At 34.5% G+C, this 23,347-nt stretch overlaps 1 protein-coding gene across 1 annotated transcript in view; it reads right to left on the bottom strand.

Annotated features, from left to right (window-relative positions):
• The window catches only part of ADGRV1 (adhesion G protein-coupled receptor V1), a 522,964-nt gene that overhangs the window by 453,391 nt on the left and 46,226 nt on the right, over positions 1-23,347 (bottom strand). Inside the window, exons 7-17 of the mRNA XM_055312783.1 lie at positions 21,953-22,518; positions 21,336-21,606; positions 20,626-20,955; positions 13,924-14,100; positions 11,497-11,720; positions 7,205-7,331; positions 6,920-7,105; positions 6,005-6,185; positions 5,113-5,276; positions 3,723-3,846; positions 1,851-2,117 (exon numbers count right to left, since the gene is read on the bottom strand). Of these exons, the coding sequence (XP_055168758.1) occupies positions 1,851-2,117; positions 3,723-3,846; positions 5,113-5,276; positions 6,005-6,185; positions 6,920-7,105; positions 7,205-7,331; positions 11,497-11,720; positions 13,924-14,100; positions 20,626-20,955; positions 21,336-21,606; positions 21,953-22,518 (2,617 nt within the window). The remainder of the gene's footprint in view (positions 1-1,850; positions 2,118-3,722; positions 3,847-5,112; positions 5,277-6,004; positions 6,186-6,919; positions 7,106-7,204; positions 7,332-11,496; positions 11,721-13,923; positions 14,101-20,625; positions 20,956-21,335; positions 21,607-21,952; positions 22,519-23,347) is intronic.

The following is a 23,347-nucleotide window of genomic DNA, read 5'->3' as shown; positions in this document are numbered from 1 at the left end:
AGATTCTAGAGCAGTAAGCTAGAACCCTAGCGGGATAAGGAAGGCAACCTCACTGTGGTAGGAAGGTAAAAGAAGCAATGGGAAAGTGGATATGGGGGAATTGATCAAAGAAGTAAATAAATGAAAAATAAAGGGGGCTGAATTTCATACTGTCAGAGAAGGAAGGGACAAATATTGAAAGAAAGCTAGAGCAAACCCTAGGCACAGATGGAAATGCTGTTGTGAAGTAATGGTTTTCAATACACACAGTTGGACATAGAACTGCAGATGTAAACATGTACATGTATATATATGGAAATACATACATAAAAATATTCCCACTCTCTGTCACCCTAAAGGCCCAGGAGGAGCATAAGCTCAGCAACAATCAGCCCAGCGAGCACCAGATTCTGGCTTCTAAATAACATTCTTCACTAACAGGAACCAGTGCTTCTTGGAAAAATGATTAATTTCAGGGTTGTGACAGGAAAAGTATGAGTTTGAAACAGCTTGCTGTGCCAGGAAGTAAGAAAATGCTCACAGGATAATAGGGACATGTCAAAAACACAAAAAAGTCATCTCAGACAGGCTACCACTAGCCAAATCTGGGAAAATTGGACCACCAAAACAAACAGTGATAGTGAAATATAACCCGCTGCATTAAATAGAAATCCTGAGTCCACACCAATAAAGGGTGAAAGTTTGAGGAGTTATAGGATTTTTACATAAAGTATCTCCCCCACAAAATATTTATTAGTTTAAAAAAGAAAAAGAAAAAAAAATACAGTAGAGAAGCCTGGCAGTTACCATCTATATTGTGGTCAAACACTGCAATAAAGGAACAAAACGAAATCGTGTCAACGGAAGAGATGGTAAGAACAGAGAATCGCTTCTCTGGAATTTGCATCAACAATACAAAACCTGAGACTATTAATAATGGGGGAACATCAAACAGACCCAAAATGGGTGATGTTCAAAAAAATAGCCTGCAATTTCCATATTATAAAGGTCATAAGGAAAGACTGAGGAACTACTCCAATTGAAGAGATTAAAGAGTCATCACAACTAAATTCAAAGCATAATTTTGCTAGAAAGGACATGATTGGGACAATTGGAGAAATCTGAATGGGATCTGAGCCAATGACCATATTAAAGTTAACTTCCTGATATTAATGATTATGCTGTGGTTATGTGAAAGAATGTCTTTGTAGAAAAATGCACTAATGTATTCAGAGGTGATGGGATATTGTGTCTTCAATTTACTCTCAAAAGGTTCAGAAAAAAATAGTTCTTTGTACACTTAAAAGAATAAATATAAAACAAGCTACAGCGCCTCCAATTTACTAAAAGTCGGGTCAAAGTATTCTCAGGACCCAAATACTGAGGTCCAAACATCGTGCTTCATTTATAGTATGGACAAAAAGAAAGAGTCTTTTTCCCCCTTGCAAATTATCATACATAATTTGTATGTGCTGTGGCTCCAGAGAATTATCAAACAGCCCGTTGCGTTCAGCCTTCTACAGAATGCAGCTTCCCAGACAGTAAGCCCCGTACCATGCTCGAAGGGCACAGGCTTACACAATACTGATGCCCTAGGCCCTTGGGTTACTAAACAAGGCTCAGGGTAGCTTTAGCTAGAAGATTCCTATTCCTTATATAATATCATACTCTTCTCCATGCTCCATTGTGAAAAAAGATTTCAAATAATGCCACAGAGTGTACCAGGTACATGAAGATTCAACACATATATTCTTCACTCTTTCCCTCAAGAACACATTCTGCTCTTGAACAGTCACAGATGACAGTTACATACTTAATTAAAAAAAAAGCACTGAAAGAATAAATCTGCCTTAAAAATATCATTTATTTACCTGTTGAATTAAAGAGGATTATATAAAAGGGCTCATCCGTTTCTGGAATATTATCTTCATTAATGAATACAGATATCCTCTGCTTTCTACTTCCAACCGCAAAAACAAGGGCTTCTCCTTTTTCAATGGGAACAAAGTCTCCATCTCTTGCGGTCGCCTTCCCGTCCATGGTAGCATATTGGACGGTGCAGGCAACATCAACAGATCCATTTCTGAGAACTGTAAAGTTGGCAGTCTCACCTTCCTGAACTCTCACCACACGAGGTTCTGAAATATTGATGAAGAAGGAACATGTGAGCTTTTCTGATTCTATCTACATATTTTCCTATCACTTGATGTTTCTCCCTGCCCACACAAGAAATATTCTCCATTGTGTCTTTGCTTAAAGATTGAGCTCTGGTGCCAAATCCTCCATGAAGCCTCATCTGATTACTTCTAGTCAATCACTCTCCCCTTGCCTTAATTCCTACAAAATCCATGGTCTTCAACTCCTAATTTGTCAGCAAATTAGGTGCTATCTGAAATCCTTGGTCTACTGTTTCATATGCCTCATTTCCAAATTTAGACTGTAACTTCCTTGAGAATAAGCCCAGGTACCTTATGTTTTATTTTTGCTACAGCAGTTAGCAGAAGGCTGAATACGGGACTAGTTCATTATGTACATGTTAACTGAAGGTTAAGAATATGAATCCATAAAATTCAAGAGCTCTAAAAGATTCCTACAATTGTAAAAAGGGCTTACAAAAAGGGCTTAATAAAGAATTAGACACCAGGGCACCTGGGTGGCTCAGTCAGCTAAGCATCTGCCCTCAACCCAGGGTTCTGGAGCTGAGCACCGTGTTGGGCTCCCTGCTCATTGGAGAGTCTACTTCTCCCTCTCTCTCTGCTGTTCCCCGTTTGTGCACACTCACTCCCTCTGTCAAATAAATGGATAAATAAAATCTTTTTTTAAAAAAAAAGAAAGAATTAGGTACCAATTAAGCTCACAAAGAAAACCAAAATAAATCACCTACAGAGACCTAACCAATGGTCACCAGAGGGGAAGTGGGTAGGGTAGTGGATGAAATAGGTGATGGGGATTAGGAGTGCACTTGTGATGAGCAACAGGTATTGTATGGAAGTACCCAAACAGTATACTAGACACCTAAAACTAATAAAACACTGCATGTTAACTATACTGGAATTAAAAGAAAAACTAAGAAATGTCTCAGGTGGCAAAGAGAGTTCTAAAGAAAGAATTAAAATGCAAATAGGGAAGCCTTAATTTACATATCCAAAAGAGATGAGGTATTAAGTGAGCATCTGTTAGGTATACCCAGACCCTCAACTGGCTACATTGTGTACTGGAAGAAGCTTCAGGGAAGAGTAACCTTTCTTGCACAAACACAAAAGAAATCCCTTGAAATTTGAAGGCACAGGGAGAACAAAGCTAACAACAGTACTTGTTTTATTTTATTTTTCCTTCAGAAGACCTTTAAAAACATTTCATAAAACATCAAACAGATTGAATAATGAGCATCCACGCAAATCATGAAATTATACTTAAACAAGCTTCAATTGTGCTTTATTGAAAATGTTCAGTTAATAAAGTTATCAAGGGATGCCTGGGCTGCTCAGTTGGTTGAGCGTCTGCTTCCTGGGATCCAGACCCACATCAGGAATCAGGGGCTCCTTTCTCAGAAGGGAGCCTGCACCTCCATCTCCCTCTCTCTCTGCCTGCTGCTCCCCCTGCTTGTGTGCTCTTGCTCTGTCTCAGAAATAAATAAAACCTTAAAAATAAAATTAAATTAAAAAATAAAATTAAAAAGCCATCAAAAACATATCTACTGTTTGAAAAGATGTAAACTCACTCAAAAAAGATAGCAATACCACCTGCAAAATAAATGGGGTCATCATTTCTTCTAATCCTTAGAATTGCAGTAGTTTTATTTCCTATTTTAGCTCCTCCAGTGGCATTAAGTAGAGTAATGGTAAATTCCTCCATTTCTTCTGGAATCTTGGAAAATGTTACACATGTTTTAAGTTAGGTGATTTGTACAAATAATTCTATCATATTTTCCTAAATTATTTATCTTAAAAAAACCTCTATTAATGACAGTACTAATGTTCACTGCCATTTCTGATTCAAGTAGGACTCAGACCCAAAAATACCATTTTAATGTGCATATCATCCAAAAAGCCACTTTATTTGGACTCATCAAAAAATTTAATGGAAATAGAGATATTTTGCCTTATATAAGCTGAAAATATAAATACTACATAGGTCACATTATTTCTGTAAAAAGATGAGATATGTTGTTTACAAGAAAAAAAAAAACAAAAAATAACTTTCTGGTGCATTTAGAAGAGGTCATAATAGTAACAAAAGCTCAGCTAGCTCTCAAAGATCTCTTAAACCTTACTGAAGCTTTATCCATAAAGGCCTTATTCCCCTGTCCTACAAAGATGAGATTCCCCACCATTCTCTGAGCCTAGAGAAATCTCTGGGTGGACACTGTTTCTCTTTCATTCTATCCACGTAAGGTGGTATTTTCTGCAGCCTAAAATGAAGAGTGTTGGGGGGAGGTCTGGGTGGCTCAGTGGTTGAGAGTCTGCCTTTGGCTCAGGCTGTGATCCCGGGTCAGAGGATTGAGTCCTACATTGGGCTCCTTGTGGGGAGCCTGCTGCTCCCTCTGCCTATGTCTCTACCTCTCTGTGTTTTTCATAAATAAATAAATAAAATCTAAAAAAATAAAATAAAATAAAATGGAAGTGTTGGAATTTTGTGTCTCAATGAACAAGCCTGAGGGAAAGGAGGCAGGTTTCTGTGACCGTTAAAGTATAGCTCCACTCAGAAAAGTCCATCCCTGTTTTAATTAAGTTCTTTCTCTTTATTACCAATAAGATGAGCACCACCCTGGATCCATGATCCATCTGGTGAGAATGCACCAACAGGATGCTTGGTAGATGGTACCCTTATCTTCAAAGGCTTGAAGTGCAAGTGGAGCACTTAACCCTTATCTTCAAAGGCTTGAAGTGCAAGTGGAGCACTTAACCTCAACTTGAATCAGTGTCACTGATAACTGTGAGTTGTAAGAGTTAATTAAAGATGCCATCAGGGAAACCAAAAATATTTCTCTTCTGGCTTCTATTTAGACATTTTCATACCTGCATTCTTTATCATCTATTTTCATAACAAAATATATTGCCAGATGTCTAATTATTAAATAAAAAATAATTATTAAGCAATGACAATAAAGAGAGTTACATAAGCAACATTTACCTCATCTGGAAGGGAATAAATGGTGATATTTTTTGAAAATTCATGATCTCCAAAGAAAATAGTCCCTTGGACAGGAAATACATCTTGTGTAAAGTCTGGACTAACCACCCATGATACACTAACATTACCAAAGGTGCCTCGATTTCTTATTACATCATAAACAGCTGTGAAAAACAAATGTACATAACATATATGAATACATAGTTAACAATTTTAAAATGAGTAAAGAAACTGCTCAAAAAAACAAAAGTAAAAATAAGACCTCTTTTTAATAAAAGTCAATCGTTTACCCAGACAGCCTCAGGGTATATATCTAAATGTAGTAACCTAGTCTTCTTTCTGTAGGTATAAACATTTATAAAATAAATGGACTTGGTCTTTTCTATCACAGTTTGGGGTTTTAAAAATCATTCTGCACAGGGAACAAAATGGTAATTAATTAGGTACATCCATGACAAAGTTCTACAAGGATATTTGCTAAAAGCAGCTAGAGGAAGTTGCACAGTCAAAAACAATTTTCTTACCTAAACAGACACTGCTCTAAAAATAAGCACCTTCTTATTTCAGGCCACTGCAATATTTCCCTAGCAATAATTCTCAGTTTTAAAGTCTCTCCTATTTGACTCAACTCATTCTTCAGTGTCTGAATTCTATCACATATAATTAAATTGAAATAAAAATATACCCAAAACATCAGTTGTCATCACAATACTGATGTAAGAAATAAAAATAGCAATCCTACATGATTTTTTAAAAATGCCGATATCTATACATGTAATTTTTAAGGCAGACAGACAACTAAAAATAACTATTTTCTAAAGAAATAAACTAAAAGATGATTTATTTCCCCTTCACTAAACAGTACTAGAATATAAGAAGCAGAATCAATTACCACTATAGGTATCGTCTCCTTTAGTTTCATTTATCATAACAATTAGATCATCAGAAACAAATTCTATAATCCCATGAGGATCATCATTTTTCAGAATTGTTATGTTGACAACTGTAGCACTTCCCAACTTGCTTTCCCGTTCACCATGGCTGCTAAGGACCACCCAATAGTGCTCATCCAACTAAAATGAACATGTCAAATTAGGAAAAATATAAAGTTATTTCAAAGCAAATAAAAATATATCTATTCAAGAATATTAATACTATTTTTCAGAAATATCCCACTCACTGAAAAAACAAAAGAATTGATATAATTTCTAAAAACATTGTTTAAAGTTCTCCTCAATTCAGGGAGACATCAGATATAAAAATATATATTATCCAAAAAGGGAAAAGATAAGCCGTGATACTATACTAAAATAGTAAGAAGACTAGACCTTACATTGATGATCTAGTCATTTAAACTAATAAAAGTAAATAAAAATTAACTGAAAGCTACCTACGTACTGGTGTGCAAACACAATAGAGCAGTATGTGTTCCATTAATATAAAACTTAAGTTGATTTCTTTTTAAACAGTGATTTTACAGAAAAACCTCAGTTCAGACCCATATCATTAAAAGTTCCAACAGGTTACATTAATATAAGGCTGAACATAAACAAAGCTTAAAGAAGATGAAAACTGATCATACACATTTCAGATCGTTTGTTATTTCTTTATGTAGGACAAACATATGTAATTCAAAGTTGAATGAATCTTACTTTGTTTTTTAAGTTTTTTTTCTTCTGCAAACATAAGTACTTCTCAATCCTTTCTTAGTCCTGTATCTTTGCCAATGTTCAAAATATCATATTCATAATAAACTAGATATAATTAGCATTCCACAAAAGCACAAGAAAAAAATAAAATCCTATACCTCTGGTATCCCATCCAATCTTGTTAGCAATGTGATTACAATCTCCCGTTCTCCAGGTTTAAATTCTAGCACCCCTGTGTTTCCGTAGAACTCATTGCTATCTCTCGGCTCTACTCGGTAGTGAAGAAACTGCTTAACCAGAGCTCCCCTGGATCGGGTGATGTGGAGCTCTACAGATTCCCCTTCCTTAAAAAAAAAAAAAAAATCCACGAAAGTTCAAGTCCTTCAAGATTGTTCTTCTGAAGTTGTGATTATAGAATGGATTGAAGTTTCTTTCATACTTACTTTTATAACATAGGGTCCTCTGGATGTAGGAGAAAATTCAAAAACTCCCCCAGGGTCATCATTTTCCAATATAATTAGGTCACGGCTAGTATATCCAGATTTTAGCACTTGATTTTCCACATTGACCCTGGAGAAGTCAGAAGGAAAAGAAAGGGACCTGCCACCTATAATCTTACTACTGAATTCTGTAGCCTTATCTACAGTATTTACAACACTTCCAGATAATGAATATGAAGGTTATTAGGAGTTAAAACTTAAACTGAATGTAAGTGTATTAAAATTACCTAAGATCACAATACTTTTTACTCAAAATATTTATGGAAGAACTTTTATTTCTGAATCCATTATATTTTTCATATTTGACTGAAATCAAATATTGTCATAGTACACCAAAAATACACCAAAACTATTGTCTAACTACCCCAAAAAATAAGTAATCAAAGGCTGTAAATATATTTTTATAAAGTACTAAATCTACAGATTTTTTTTTACAGTTTTAGGAAAATTTAATTTGTGATATGTAGTTAGAAAACACATTTAAATAAAATAATTTTAATTTTATATGCACTTGAATTTAAAAAAAAACGGACATAAGATTATACTAACTAAATAAAAGTTGGATAACTGTATGGACTAAAGCAAACCACACTAATAAAAAATAAATGAAATTATGATTATATTTTAGAAATATTTTGTGACCTTTCATAGGATTCTATTCATCTCAATTTTAACCTCATTATCTTTTGTTATTATAAAAGAAAATATAGGACATACACAAAAAAATGGAATAGAATGGATCTGAGATGCATGACTTGTTAAACAACTCCTATACATCTCTCAAAAGAACGTATTTAAAACAAGAATTTTTTATTATTTCTAGTTTTTATGCTCAGTGTATAATTAGAATGATCAAAGAGACTGGGACACAGAGCTCTGGGAGTATAAAAGCCAGCATACTCTTCGAGAATTCTCAATTCTGCAATCTGCTCTAAATCTTCCAAAATGTCATTTTCTGTTGAACTACAAAGTATTCATGATCAGACCTCAAAATTACAATGAAACCACAATTAATATGTAGAAAAGACAGCTCACTTCCTATGTAATACAGAATCAGAATTAGCATCCTCTGCTACTTTTGGAAATCTGACAACCAACACCTAGCATACTCATGACCACAGAAGAGACAGTTCAAATAATAGGGCAGTTATTTGTTATACTGTTAATGCAGTCATGTGATTTTCAGAGTAAATATACCCATATTTCATACACGCTCCCCTTACCATTAGAAAATGAAAGCACACAAAGCATGCACAGGCATCAAGCAAAATTTCTCAAGACCTGTGGTCATGCAGAACTGCAGCCTTGTCCAAAACAATGGCTTGAAAAGCAAAAGGTTGAATAACCCAAAACAAGGCATTATTTTGTACACTTACCCAAAATACACGACAAACCTTTCTGTTTCTACCCTGTCAATACAGAAAGAAGTGTGGGAGGGGAAAAAAGGAGACAGAGACACCATTTGCCAAAATCTCACTAATACTGCTAGAAATGTGAACGAGCTTTAAAAATAAGCTAAAGAAAGCCTTTCATTTTTCCCCCCACAGGCTAGTAATGTTCACTTTATGGGAACTGTGCACACTGGATTCTTCGCTATTGACAAATGCTAGCAAGAGGTTCAGCAGTTCCCACTTAGGGAAGATGACCCCATGGCCAGCCAGCATGTCAACACCCATTGAAGACATTCCTTTCCAGGCCTGCTCCAAGGCGCTGGGGCCTGCCAAGCACTGTGCATGCTCACAAGCCACAGCAGCTGAGCAAATCTCATTCAGCTTGACTTATAATTACTTAGTAGCTTTAATGAGGTTTTTAAAAAAACAAAAATCGTCATCCTCAGATCTAAAGCCAGTTGTTCTTTGAAAAAATAAAAAACTCTAGAAGCAAAGAAATACATACCTTTCATCATTTACATAGAAATACATTTAAGAAGCCATAGATAGCATTTTATCTTTTAACTTTGACAAATATTACTTAAATAGAACTTCATATCAGGAAGTCTAAATGCTTTTCCAAATCCCCAATGTATTTCATTTTCAAATAGCCTTGAAAAACACATGACAACATGCACAACCCTAGTGCTTCATTTTTAAAGTCAAAATACTATTTATAAATATGAAGTTATATACTACATATATGAAAATTTTTCTGAAATAAATTGGCATGGTGAAATTTTTTCTGATTTGGAGAAAACTAACCAGTAAAATATTTTTAACTGTTATGATTCTGAAAGCATAATAAACTTTAAATCCAGAGCAATTTTTATCCCTACTAAATACATAGAATTTGCATTTGAATTTAACTTTAGAGAGTGTATAATGTACCACAATAAAGTGTTATTTTTGTTGCATTATTATATCATAACATTGTAATAACACTACCATTCATTCTTTCATTTTAGTTTTGTTAAAAATTTGCAAAATTGAGATGGAGGTTTAGATAAAATATAATTTTAAATCATAGATTTTATTCTCACATATACTTAATTAAATATGTCTTAGAACACTCAAACGTTACTTGCTCATTATTCATGCACAATTGAGATAATATAAGTAAGCACTATTACTAATTGAATTAAAACATTTTAATATAAAATTGAATGAATTTCCTGTATTTGAAAAGAGTGTAACCAATAATTTCCAAAATACTCTACCCCATGATTTATACTTCCTTTTGTACTGTTTTTGTCCATAGGAGAGAAAGAAATAAACACTTAAAAATTATATTTAATTAATATAAAGGTTTATATGATCAAGTTTAAAAAATGACTGTTTAGAAAAAATATTTTAAAAATTTACTTACTATAAACTTTCGAAGGTGAAATTTAAATCATTCTTTAAACTCTTAGCCAAAGCAGAAACTGAGCTAAGAATTTTTATGAATTTCTATATCTTTGGTTTATAAATACTGTTTTCTTTTTTCTTTTTTTTTTTTTTTTGACTGCCCATTGACTTAATGAGTACTCAAACCTAACTAAAAGGAAAAAGTATGTAAATGAAAAAACGATAATTTTCAGTTTTCATTTATATTACATTTCACTGATGTTTAAAAATCATTTGAAATACCTTTACGATTTAATGTAACACACATATTAAAAGCATAACTCATTTAGACAGTGTGTCTGCTACATTTGGTTTTTGCTTTTTAATTTTTGTTTATATGATTTGTTGTTTTGTTTTACTTTTTATGTAAAAAGGGAAGTAGAATGCGCTTATGAAAACCAACAAACTGCACAGCTGACATTTATTAGATTTGCTCCCTACGTTCTATATTTTTCTTTGACATAAAAATAAAGAACAGCTAATTATCAGGGTTATAGAAGGTGTTTGCACAAAATACCTACAAAGAAAAACCTACGAGTAGAATATAGAGAGGATCAGGGGGTTCCATAAAATGATTATGTCCTCATTAATGTAGTATAATATAATGCCAGCTGAATTTATGTGTGATTTTTATTGTTTAAAAAATACGAACTTTGCAAAGCCCTCCAGTCACACTAAACTTCTCTAATATATATCAACTTTAATATAGGAAACTGTAACTGATAAGCTTGGTTTTGATTTTTTTTTTTAATTAACTGACATCAGTTAAACAAAGAACTTTTTTCATTTTTGGAGATTTTCTGAATTACTGAAAAAAAAATCTCTCTTTGAGAGACTGTAATATTTTCCTAATATAAATTACCCACTGAGAAATCTTAAGTAAATCCTTATTATTACTGAAAAATACCTCTTAAATTTGTATTTTTGATTCTTTGAAAAATACGTATTATTTAGTGTTCAAATTCTATGTGAAATCAAGAATTTCATTATATGAAGATTAATGCTTTCTTTTTACTCACTCAAAAAAGCTCTAGTCCTCTCCCTGTTGAAAACAAAGGAGGCAGAGCTGTCTACTTAACCTAACATTTTGGATTTGTTGCTGCCTACTCTTTTAATATAGCAACTTATTAACTATGCTTATGTTATATCTGATACCTTCCAAAAATTCTGTGTGTAATATTTCCCCAAAATGAATAGCAGGGTAAAAGCTCACTAAGTTATAATACTCACAGTCTAACCAGAGCCATCAACAAAAAAACAGAAAAGTCAGAAGCCCAGAAAATGCTACCTACTTAGTTTTTTCTCTTTACTTTATATGGAGTAAAGAACTAAAACAAAAAACAAAATTATTTCAGAGGACTCAAACATATAATATAGACATGTTACTAAACAAACATAATCTAAACGGGTTATTACCTGTCTAGAGAAAGTGTTACCGTCTCATTCATTTCTGGTGTGTCATCAGCTTTGACAGTAATGTTGATTGTTGTGTCACTTTGTCCAGAAAAAAACACAACAGAGCCATTAAAGGGACCTATATCATCCAGGGTCACTGCTTTTGAATTAAAGCCAGAGGGTTTTAAACTCCAATAGACAATAGCCTGGCCATCAGTTCCATCCCGATGTAAAGGAATGTATACCTTATAAAAAAAAAAAATGAAACAATTTCTTCTGAAATATATGCTAACAAATTTATGTAAGTTTTTCAGTTAGTACATGCACATGTTATATGAATATATATGTATTCTGCAGAGAAGCCAACCATTAAATGACATTAAGATACAACTGGACCTGCCTTCTCTTTAAGCATAAAAATAATTTTAGATAAAACTACTTTTATTAGTTTTTGCTAACCAAATTTATCTGTGAAACTGCCCCTACCCAAAAATATCCCTAACCTGTTATTTGTCTTAATAAAAAGAATATTTTAAAACCCAAAGAATCATGAAAAACATAGAACATGTTGGCTAAATACTAAATTCCCATTAGAGTTTCTCCGAAAAAGGAATTAATGTAATATCACAATATAAACAAAGATTAACTTTTGTAATTAAAACTAGAAAATTAGAAAAAAATTCAGCCTAAAGTGATGAAGGCAAGAATAAGAATATAATAATAATATAAATAAGAATAAGAAATGTTTGTAACCAATACAAAAAATGCAGTAGAAACAAAATCAGATACTCAATCATAGTTCTGGGTTACCTTGGGCAAGTTACTTAACCTCTCTGACCTCAATCTCCTCAAGTGAAATGAAGCTAGGGCTTCCCTATTTTGCAAGTTTGTGGAGAGGATTAGAGTGCCTCTCCACTGTATGAGCTAAATAAATGACAGCTATTATAATAATTCTGAAACAAATTATATTTGGTAGTTTTACCTAAGTGCAGTACATTTCAAATACATAAAATAAAAGAATCATTGAAGATAATGATAAAGTTTTTTTCAAATAAAGAATATAAATGAATACTTCATGGTAGCTATACTATTCTTTTTAAGCCCCTAAAAATGTATATTCTTTGTTCTTTGCTTTTTAACACAACCCATCGTGAAAAATGGAAGATATTTTCCTCACTAACCATCCTGTTAATTTGACTAGCAATGGCTAGGGCTAGAGACTAGTGAGCAAAATAAGATACTTAGGGAAGACACACACACACACAAAAAAAAACAAAACAGAGGGCTGAGCCCTTAAATCACCCTAAGGGAGTGCGTGTAGTCTGGGCTATGGATTGGACAGAGAGAAAGATAACTGAGGGAAATTTCTACCCTTTCTGTTTCTCAGAGGGGAAGAACACAGTTTCACAGAGCCCAAAACTTTCCCTCAAAACTAATCTCCCTCAAGGGAAAAATATGAAATGGCAAAATGACAGCAGATAAAAGCAATTCACTCTCTAAATGTTTTTAGTTTTTTAGTTTTTAGAAACAACATATTAACAAAAAATACAAAAGAATCACAGCCATCTTGAAAACTAAGCTGCTCTGCCAATTTACAGAATCAAATATAAAAACAAAGGAAGCTGTGGACACTATATTTTGACGTGAGACTTTCATAACAAAAGCAATTATCTTTTTTGATCAGAACTCCAATCCACTTTAAACCAAATCTAAGTTATGAGAATCTTAGAGAAGGTTTCAGGGATAGACCATGACACAGGTAATGGTAAAGCTGAAAGTCAGAGCCATCCCTAGATAGACTGCAGGAAAATTCAGTCAGGGTATGGGGGCAGGTAGGGGTGCTACATATGTAAGTATGCTTGTGTGTGTGTGGGTGTGCATGCACACAAAAATTAACCCATATATATAATTAACTCATTATATACAACCCATATATATAATTCCATATAATATAATATTCCTCAGATTTGGCATTCCACAACTTTACCACCATCACTTTCACCACCAATTATAGTACCCAAAGCAGTCACCCTAGTCCTGCCAAAGACAAGCATGAGGAATACTAATAAATGGAATAGGTCAAGGATACCTACAATACATGTGACTTGGCCAATAAAAAAGTGTGTGTGTGTGTGTGTGTGTGTGTGTGTGTGTATTTGGCTATCACTCTGGCAAATGTCATAGCACTACCTAAAAGCATCCACATCAAAATACCCAATTGTGGCCATGAGCAATTAATTCTAATTTTACTCTAACAAATATGGTAAAAGATGATGAATCATATACTTATCGGTTACTTGTATCAAATGATATGTTGAAGACTTGCTGTAAATGGTGAAGCTTTTTAAGATCTGTTCATTCTGTATGTTAACTATACAAAAAAGAATAGTGTCTTTGCATTACCTCAGACTCTCATCAGGCCCCATCAACGAGAAAAAGCCTACTTACCACTTCAGCAGCAGAATCTTCTGGTTCATGTAAAATGATGGGAAGATTGCTAATGAAGCCAATTTCTCCATTTGCAATGTCTGGAGTAACCACTAAAGAAATATTTTGGATTTCCCCAAATCTAGGACTTATAGGTGGGATTGGGGGAATTATGTTCACCAATTCCACAGTTTCCAACTATAATAAACAAACAAAAAACACATTAAAAATGGAAAAGAACAAATTTTTAAATTAAAAAAGAGTCTTAATAGCGCAGGGCTATAAGGTAAATGTAGTAAAGGTCACAAACGTGGCAATTTCATCTCCTCTTTCATTCACCATCCTATTTCAATCTCCTGCACTGGCTTCTTGAGCTGTTTTTTGGTCTTCAGTTATTACTCCCCAGGGTTCTTTCTAAGCCTTTTATCTTATAATTTCATACCCTCTCCCTAATAATCTCTGGATCTCTCCTTTGAATTCCAAATCTTTGTAACCAACTGCCCCTGGACATCAGAAATGTCACATAGACCTTATAGTTAGAATGTTCAAATCAGAAACCACTGTCTCTGTTCCATGTCCCCTCACCACCAACATCATCACACTGCCATCTGCTTTTCTTCTTCATCACGTATACCCAACTACCTTGACCTTAAAGCCAAACTGAGGGTACCCACATCTCATTCTTCTCTTCCACTGACCCACATCTCCAATCAATTGCCCACTCCACTTCCCTGCCAGAGGAAATTCAATATCAGAAGATCATTCAGAACTCCAAATGTAACCTAACCTGTCTTTTCATTTATTGAAAAACAGCATACGTATGACACATAGTATCTCTGTGTTTAACAAACATGACCACTAAAGCAACTTCCATGGTGTTCTCTAGGGCCTCCCTTCACCATCTCACAAGTACAAAATGCACCCACTCTTAAAGACTAGTTTCTTTCCCTCTCTCTCATGAAGATCTGGTATCTCCAGACCTTTTTATTCTATCTTTCTGAACTTCTCCAACTACTCTCCCTAAACTTAGAACTTCATCATAAATTTCACATGTTGCTTGCTTATCATCATTTTGTGCATTCCAGACTTTTACTTCCCAACAAAACCCTTGTGAGTCTGTGTTCTTCTCAGCATTTTCTCAGTTCATGATATAGACCCAAAACTATAGCTAAGATGCAGTAAATATTTGTCAACCCATCCCTCCAACATAAAAAAGAGCTCTACAGCAATCCTGGTATATCACAAACCTTCAACATATTATATTCTAACTTTCCAAAATTCAATTCATCAATCCATACAGTGTTCACTTGAGGAGTACAGAAACAGATAATCATTACAGGACTTAAAAAACAAAAAATATTTTAAATTGAAAAGTAACTCTGAACTTAGTAAGACATATGGATCTCCCACTCTTTAGAGTTCTCTGTTAGGCTTTGTAATGTGGAAACAATGTCCATAAGTAACCACCAGAAGAGACTTGTGATTTAAACTGATTTTCCACAAATGGACAGAGCTAGTTCTGATCCCACACATAATGTCATATATCATGATAAATGATATATATTTCAGAGGGCAAAAGTAAACACCTTTTATTAAGATTTTTTTAAGATTTATTTATTTTATTTGAGATAGAGATAGAGCATGAGCATGAACCGGGGGGAGGTGCAAAGGGAAAGGGAGAAGCAGGCTCTTCATTGAGCAAGGAAACCAACTCGGGGCTTGATGCCAGGACCCTCGATCATGACCTGAGTCGAAAGCAGACACTTAACCAACTGAGCCAGAGAGATGCTCCAGGAAATGCCTTTTTAAAGTCACACATTTTGCTTTAAAAATCACAAACAGGAGAGGCACCTGAGTAGCTCAGTTGGTTAGGAGTCTGACTCCTGATTTCAGCTCAGGCCATGACCTCAAGGTTGTGAGATCGAGACCTGCATCAGGCCAGGTGTTGGGTATGGAGTCTGCTTAAGATTCTTTCTCTTCCTCTCCATCTGTCCCTCCCCATCCTAGTCTTTCCCCTTCTCTAACAAACAAATATTTTTAAAAGTTTAAAAGCCATATACAGAAGAAAGATAGGAAAAATTCCATTATTTGGTAAGTAGCCATTTGAGTAAAAGAAAAAAAAAATTAGACTGACCAATTTTGCCAAATATGGTATGCAGACCAAGTCAAGTAAAATAAAACATGTAATTCTTTAGCATACTGCATTTACTTTATAAAATACAATGAAAACATAAATGGTAAAAACCACGTATCTGTCATTCTTTCTAGAGAAAATATACATACAAATTTCTATTTATCTTAAAAAATATCATAAGGAATAAATAAAATGGATATATTTAAATGTATATACAATACATATTTAATTTATATATGTATTTAAATCCATATATAAAATGCATATAAGGTGTGCATTGTTTGGAGGCAAAGATGTTTTTGAAATACTTGGTCATGTGTGAGGAAGCATGTGTTTGTGAATGAATACTCTGATTCCCATATATTTGCAAAGAGCTACACTGATAATACTATTTAAAACATTTAATATATTTTTACCTTAAAACTTTCTAAAAAGAAAGGAGAAAAATAAGTCGTATCTTACATTTTCAAAAAAACTATAGAATTCTAAATCTAGGATTTTTGAAAAATACAAAGAAGATATAGAAGGCTATGAAATGAACTGATCAAAAGGAAAATGCTAATTTTCGATGGCTTGTTTCCTAGTCTCTAAGCCTTTTTGTCTGGGTTCCTTAAGCATCTGCTAAATCAAACTGCCCCATTCATAAAGAGTCGTTCTTTGCTTTCAGACGGTCTGCAACTGGGACAGCACATTAGTAAACCCTAAGCCTGCCAGAAGTTGTATCTCAGACTAATGTATTTAGCTGTGAGGGTTAGTGAAGAATGAGGAGCTCATGTCTCAGATTCTCCTTTCTTCAGTTTCATTCAACTTTCCATGCAGCATCTGATGCCTCCTATTCTTGAGTTGCTCATCCATTATGTACTGTACAAACTACACAACCTTCTAATTTCAACCAGCCTTCCAGAATGTACAGCTGTTTTGAACCTTGAGGAACTGTGTCAGTGACTAATAACGTCTTTTTTTCTAAACTGTTAAATTAACTGTCTGCACTGTAAGACCTTTTGTTTTTTAACTGAATACAGAGAGAGAAAGAATTGAATCTGGAATTAGTGGTGCAAACACATTTATTAATCGGCATCACCAAAATTTAGATATTACACGCTTCTTCAAGTTTCCACTTTTCAAGTATCAACAAGAATAAAATCTGTCATGTTCATATAGAATGCTGAAAATAGCTCTGCCAATACCTGATCCAGAGAAGGTCCTTAATAAGGTTTTGTTTACCAAGAGATTCTCTGCAGCTACTTAGATAGAGATATTGGATATTTTCAAAAGACTAAAAGCTTAATAGAAAGGTTACTAATATTGGCAGAGATATGGAGGGGTCTGTATCCACAGTAAAAACTAGTCTTGAGAAAGCATGAGAAAATAAATCGGAAAGCTAAAATGGGGACAGAAAAGTTCTCCACAACTCAAAATCAATGTTACTGCATCGCCAGTCCTTAAACTCACCTTGCATCACTACAACAATTACAAGAATGCCAAGATGCCCAGGCCTCCATGAAAGCAAAAGCAACTGTAAAATCTGTGCTTCATTTCACTTGGGTTAGTAATTTGGTTCTCATATCACTTGTGCCCTATGCAAGACTGGAGACAGACAGAAGGGAGAACTGAATACTGACGTACCTTAAACATATGTTATGAATTTAAATGTTTGTGCTCCCCCAGAATTCATATATTGAAAATCTAACCCCCAGTGTGATGGCATCTGGAGATGGGACCATTGAGAGATAATTGGGTCATGAGGGTAGAGCCCTCACGATGAGATTAGTGCCTTATATGAAGAAAGGCCACAGGGCTTGTTTCCTGCCCCTCTCCACTATGTGAGGATGCAGCAATAAGACATCAGTCTGCAAACCAGGAAGAGGACTCTCACCAGACACTCTCCATGCCGGCACCCTGACCTAGGACTTCCCAGCCTCCGGCACTGTAAGAAATAAGCGTCTGTTGTTTAAGCCACCAGTCTATGGTATTCCTTATAGCAGCCTGAACTAAGACAATGTATATTAATGAGATTGCTCTGAATCCAGAGGACACAGACAGCAGAAAAGGCAAAAGACAGAGCTGACACCAAAAATAAAAACAAAAAGCTCCATTAAATTCTGAAACTCCTCTTGACAAGTTATTATCTCCCAGAGACTCTTGAAAATTCCTAAGTTTGGGAAATGCTACCCTAAGTGCAAACTGGTAAGATTAGTAACTTCCAATACACTTCCATGTATTGTTAGGACCAAAATCATGTGACATATTTTTTATAAGGCCAAAAGTATACCTTTTTAAAATTTTTCTAAATATATCTCCAAATGTGAATTTGGAGCATTCTATTCCCTTTAAAATTTTTGTTCAACATGGCCAGGGCCCTGGGCTGGACCACATGCTCAATTCCACTTCACAGATCCAAATGGCCCATCTGGCCACTCATCTCACAAGGGGATCCCACAAGCCACAGGGGAAGCAGATACAACTGTGTACAAGGCCATGTTCTCTTCATTCTTCAGTCCAAGAGAAATTCAGGGGTCCTCCAAAGAATAGGTTATCCTCATAGACAGAAGTATGCATCACACCATAAGTTCCCCATTTTGAGGGGACACACAAAATAATAATAATAATAATAATAATAATAATAATAATAATAATAATAAAAAGATGAACAGAATCTCCCACTGCTAGTGACAAAGCCTTTAGAAACAATGGCAAAAGGTCTCTCTCTGGGTCCACGTATTACAAAGAAGTATCCTCTATATACTGATAAATCATATATCCCCATAACAGGTCACCTACTAGACCCCCTCCCTTAGGAGTCCTCAAGAAATACACAAATGGTACCAGCATGAACAGTGGCCCAGTTGAAAACAAATTTTAAAAAAGACAAGTCTTCAAATAAAAGGGCCTACCCCACCAAGTGCTAAGCAAAGTGGGACACAGTCCCACAGAATTCAGAACACCAAGAAGATTAAATAAATAAATTAAAAAAAGCTTCCAGGGATAACAAGCAAGTTACCTAAAAAAGTAAATAATGTTTTTCCCCTCAAATTTCTCATTAGCAACTGTGCTATAAGACAATATCTTTCAAGTTCTAAAGAAAAAAAATATTGTTATTATTATTATTAGAGAGGGAGAGACAGACAGAAAAGGGAGGAGGAGCAGAGGGAGAGAGAGAATCTTCACTAAGTGTGGAGCCCAACGTAGCTCTCAATCTCACGATCCTGAGATCATTACCTTAGCTGAAATCAAGAGTCAGGTGCTTAATCAACTGAGCCATCCAGGCACTCTCCCAAATTATTTTAATCTAAAAATTTCTACCAAGCAAAATTATCAATGTGAGTTTGAAGTTTTGTTTTTAGCTTCTAAAAGACTCAAAAAGTTTACCTTGTAAACTCCTTTTCTGCACATGTATTTGAGGAAGATATACTACAACAAAACCAAAACACAATCCACGTAGGAAAAAGCAAGAGATCAAGAAAATTCAGGAGCTCAGTAAAAACCATCCCAAGTAGCAGGTGTGAAGTAAGTGTAGAAAGTAGGTAGTATGGCTAAACTCACCCTCCAACATATACAAAACAGCTGGAAGCTATAATGTGGTGAGGGTGTCATATAGAAAGGGAGCAGTTAGAAATACTACAGAAGCAAAAATAAGCCATAAAACAAAGTCTAGGCAAAAATATGAGAACAATTTAAATATGTATGATTCAAAAAAAATTAATGGAATATGAAATTTCATTTGACATATATTTCAGTTAGCAAAGTGTATGGTGATACAGGATGATAAACTCTTTATCAACCCATTCATACTAGGTGAATCTGTATTAAATGTATTTACATAACCAAAATTTGATAACCACCCTTTATTGCTTTCTAATTTTCAGAATCAATCAATCGATCGATCAATATCAAATCCATGGAAAACAGAACCAAACTAACATAAGTAAGTGCAGATTTTTTTTACTTTTGGCAATAAAAATAATGTTTTGGTTAATAAAATTTAAGAAATAAAAAAAGACAAAGTGGAAGAATATGTTAGGGGGCCCTAACTTCTTTTTATTAAGAAGATAAGAATCCAGAGATTCTATCCGTAGTTAATAGACAAAGAAATAGATTTTAGCATGTTATTGAAAAATATCTACACAATCTTTCTCATATTGCTTCTTTATTTCTGTAATGTTTCTTCTGCAGCATCCATTATGAAAAAAAAAAACAGTATTTATCTACAAACCCTATTCCTATGTCATATTTTCCCAAACCAACTCAAAAGAATGGTAGACCTCTTTCTCTTTCTCTCTCAATCTTCCCTCTCCTCCCCTTCCTCCATTAACAATCTGTGCTACTCCATTATGTTACCCATTATTTTCTAACCTGCATTTCAAGTTGGTGTACTTTTATCACCTGATTAAAATATTAACATTAGTAGAACCCTGGTTTTATTTATCCTTATATGACTTAGGAGCAGAAACAGTCTCTCTTTGGACTCCCTCAACAAATTTTAGTAACCAATGGTAGATCCAAACTGTAAACGTGGACAAGATAATGGTTAGTTAACTTTCTCACACAATGTTTAACCAATATTGAAATTGTTTTAATTATTAAAGTACCTTTACTAGGAAGTGGGCCCCGTTTTGAAGGAATGCATCATTTCTTATTGGTAATTTTGTAGTGACTTGGGTCTTTCGTTCTGGAAAAATGAGGTTATTTCTCCTGGACATATTTAAGATGCCATCTTTTGCTCGCAAAGGGTCCACAGCTCCAGCCGGAATATAAAGTGCAGAATAAAACATCTTCACATCTCCTTTAGTTCCTCCTTGTCTTGTGAAGCTCAGGGATAAATATCGTTCACCTGGGCTGCTTTCAATCTTCTGGTTTTCCATAGGAAAAAATGTTATTAGGCCATAAACATCATCACTATCCTGAATGTAGAACAAAAGCTGCAGATAGAAAAATAAAATATTAAAATGTAGAATTCTCACAGCTGAGAATATCAAACTGTGTAATATCTAGGCTATTCTGATTTTTACTATTGATTTACATGTCATAAGGATGATCACTTTTTATATGCAACAGAGTAAAAGATGAATCAAAAACAGATTTGATAACTTTCCTAATGTATTGTTCATGGAATTTTTTTTGAAAAGTAAATCTTTTGTTTACAAAACAATCTTGAACAACAGAAACAAATGCCATTTCCAAAACCAGTGTTGTTCCTGCTTCATCAAACTAAACACAGAAGTGATTTGTGTGATCACATTCTTTGGCTCTTCTGTGACACAGAAATATGTATACAAGTAAAGCATAACAAATGATCTACCTCAGCTGGCTCGCTCACTTCTGCACCTCCTCGTATTGTATGAGGCAAAATCCGAAGTAGATAAGCTTCTGCCTCTTCTGGAAGATCATCATTAACTACAGTAAGAGGAATTGATGCCAACATCTGCCCTTGTGCAAAATGGAGAACTCCAGAACTTGGTCTGATATCTGCTGTTACCGGTGAGGGATCACTGCTATTCCGTGTCAATTCCCAGTTCACAGAAATATTCCCATGGGTGCCACCATTTCTAACCACTGTAATTTCTTCAAATCTAGAATTTTAAAGAAATATATATGGTTACATATTATACTGTGTTTCCCTTAGCTAGGCTTTTTCAATGTCAACAGGGCCATCAGATATTGGCAAAAGCAGAATCCATATAATAAAGAATGAATGGTGATTTTTAATATGAAAGGGTAGACACATAGATGTGTCCCAGGAGTCTACCATAATATAAGTTAACTTGCATATTTAAATCACTCTGAAAATAAGAAAGAAAATAGGGAAACCATGGTGGAAGCTCATGAGAGTTCAGCACTATGTCCAACATCACAAATACTAAATCTTAGAATAATACATTAAAATAATTGTAGTAGAAGGTTTAAAATAAACCATACCTTGATGTTGTATCTTCATCAATTATAACTGTCCTTTCAAATAAGATACTGTTGAATGAGAGGACTCCATAAGGTTTGTCATTTGGCTTAATGGTGATTTGCACAATAGAAGGGCCTAATAGCACAGCATCTCCCTGCAAGGTATCTTTTAGTAATACAACATGAAATGACTCAGCAATCTCTGGAATGGTGTCATCAACTATTTGAAATTTTAGGTGTGATTCATGAATAAAAGGTGGAAAAACAATTGTTGTGGTCGGCTGAAGATCAATGAAGTCTAAATTTTGTTGGGCATGTGCTGTTGAATTCCCAGTTATAATAACATAACCGATTGAAACTTCATATTCATCAGATCCAATCAGATTCCCATTGTCATCTTTTCCACGAACCACTGGAATTAGGAGTATGTGGTCTTCCTCAGGGACCAAATAAACATTCTGAAGGAATCTCACAGGACTATCATTTTTCTTAATGATTATCTCAACTGAGCTCCTAGAGGTGTTGATCTCAGCTCCTCCTTCTACACTTTTCAATTGAATCAAAAATATTTCATCATTTTCTGGTACCTGTCAAAAAATATAAACAGTAGCAAAAATATCAATAGCCAAAATATCTGCAAAGAAACCAAAGTGTACCAAGTCACTATGTTTCAGTACAAACACAGAAACAAAAAATGTTTTAACTGAAGGGAGCAGATACAGAGGCTTGTTCATATATATTTTGGATAGGGAAGGAAAAGTTCATAAAGCAATGGTATGGTCAGGTATTAAAGCAAAGATATAATGTATTTGAACCTGATCAATCTTTAGGTAATGCTAATGATTTGACAGTAAAGCTGGACATAAAATTTAACGGTTTTATCAAATTGGTAGTGTCAGAAGTAACATGACAGTAATCCAGTAATAATATATAAGAACTTTTAAGAATCTGGAATGGTATTATTATAGATATATAATATCTAAAAATCTGGAAAACTACATTAAACATCACATGCAAACAGTTTTCAACCATGTGAATTATTCTTCTTTTCTCTAAATGATATCTAATTCACAAGATAATCATATCAAACCAATCATATGATTTCCAAAATATACATTGTGCCTCTGGAGAACAAGCTATATAAGAGACATTATCAGGCAAATGATAACACCGTTAAACTTTTCTTTTTCTTTTTCTTTTTTTTTTTTTTTGCAACTGTATAGAAATCCTAGGGATAATCTTCACTATGCTGTTTACTTTTTTTAAAAAGATTTTATTTATTTATTTGACAGACAGAGAGAAGCAGGGGGAGCAACAGAGGGAGAAGCAGGTTCCCCTAAGCAGGAAGCCTGTTGTGGGGCTTGATCCCAGGGCCCCAAGATCATGACCTGAGCCAAAGGCAGACACTCAACTGAC

The sequence above is a fragment of the Nyctereutes procyonoides genome, unplaced genomic scaffold (genome assembly GCF_905146905.1).
Source record: "Nyctereutes procyonoides isolate TBG_1078 unplaced genomic scaffold, NYPRO_anot_genome, whole genome shotgun sequence".
NCBI lineage: Eukaryota > Metazoa > Chordata > Mammalia > Carnivora > Canidae > Nyctereutes > Nyctereutes procyonoides.
This window is presented reverse-complemented; position numbering and strand designations above follow the sequence as displayed.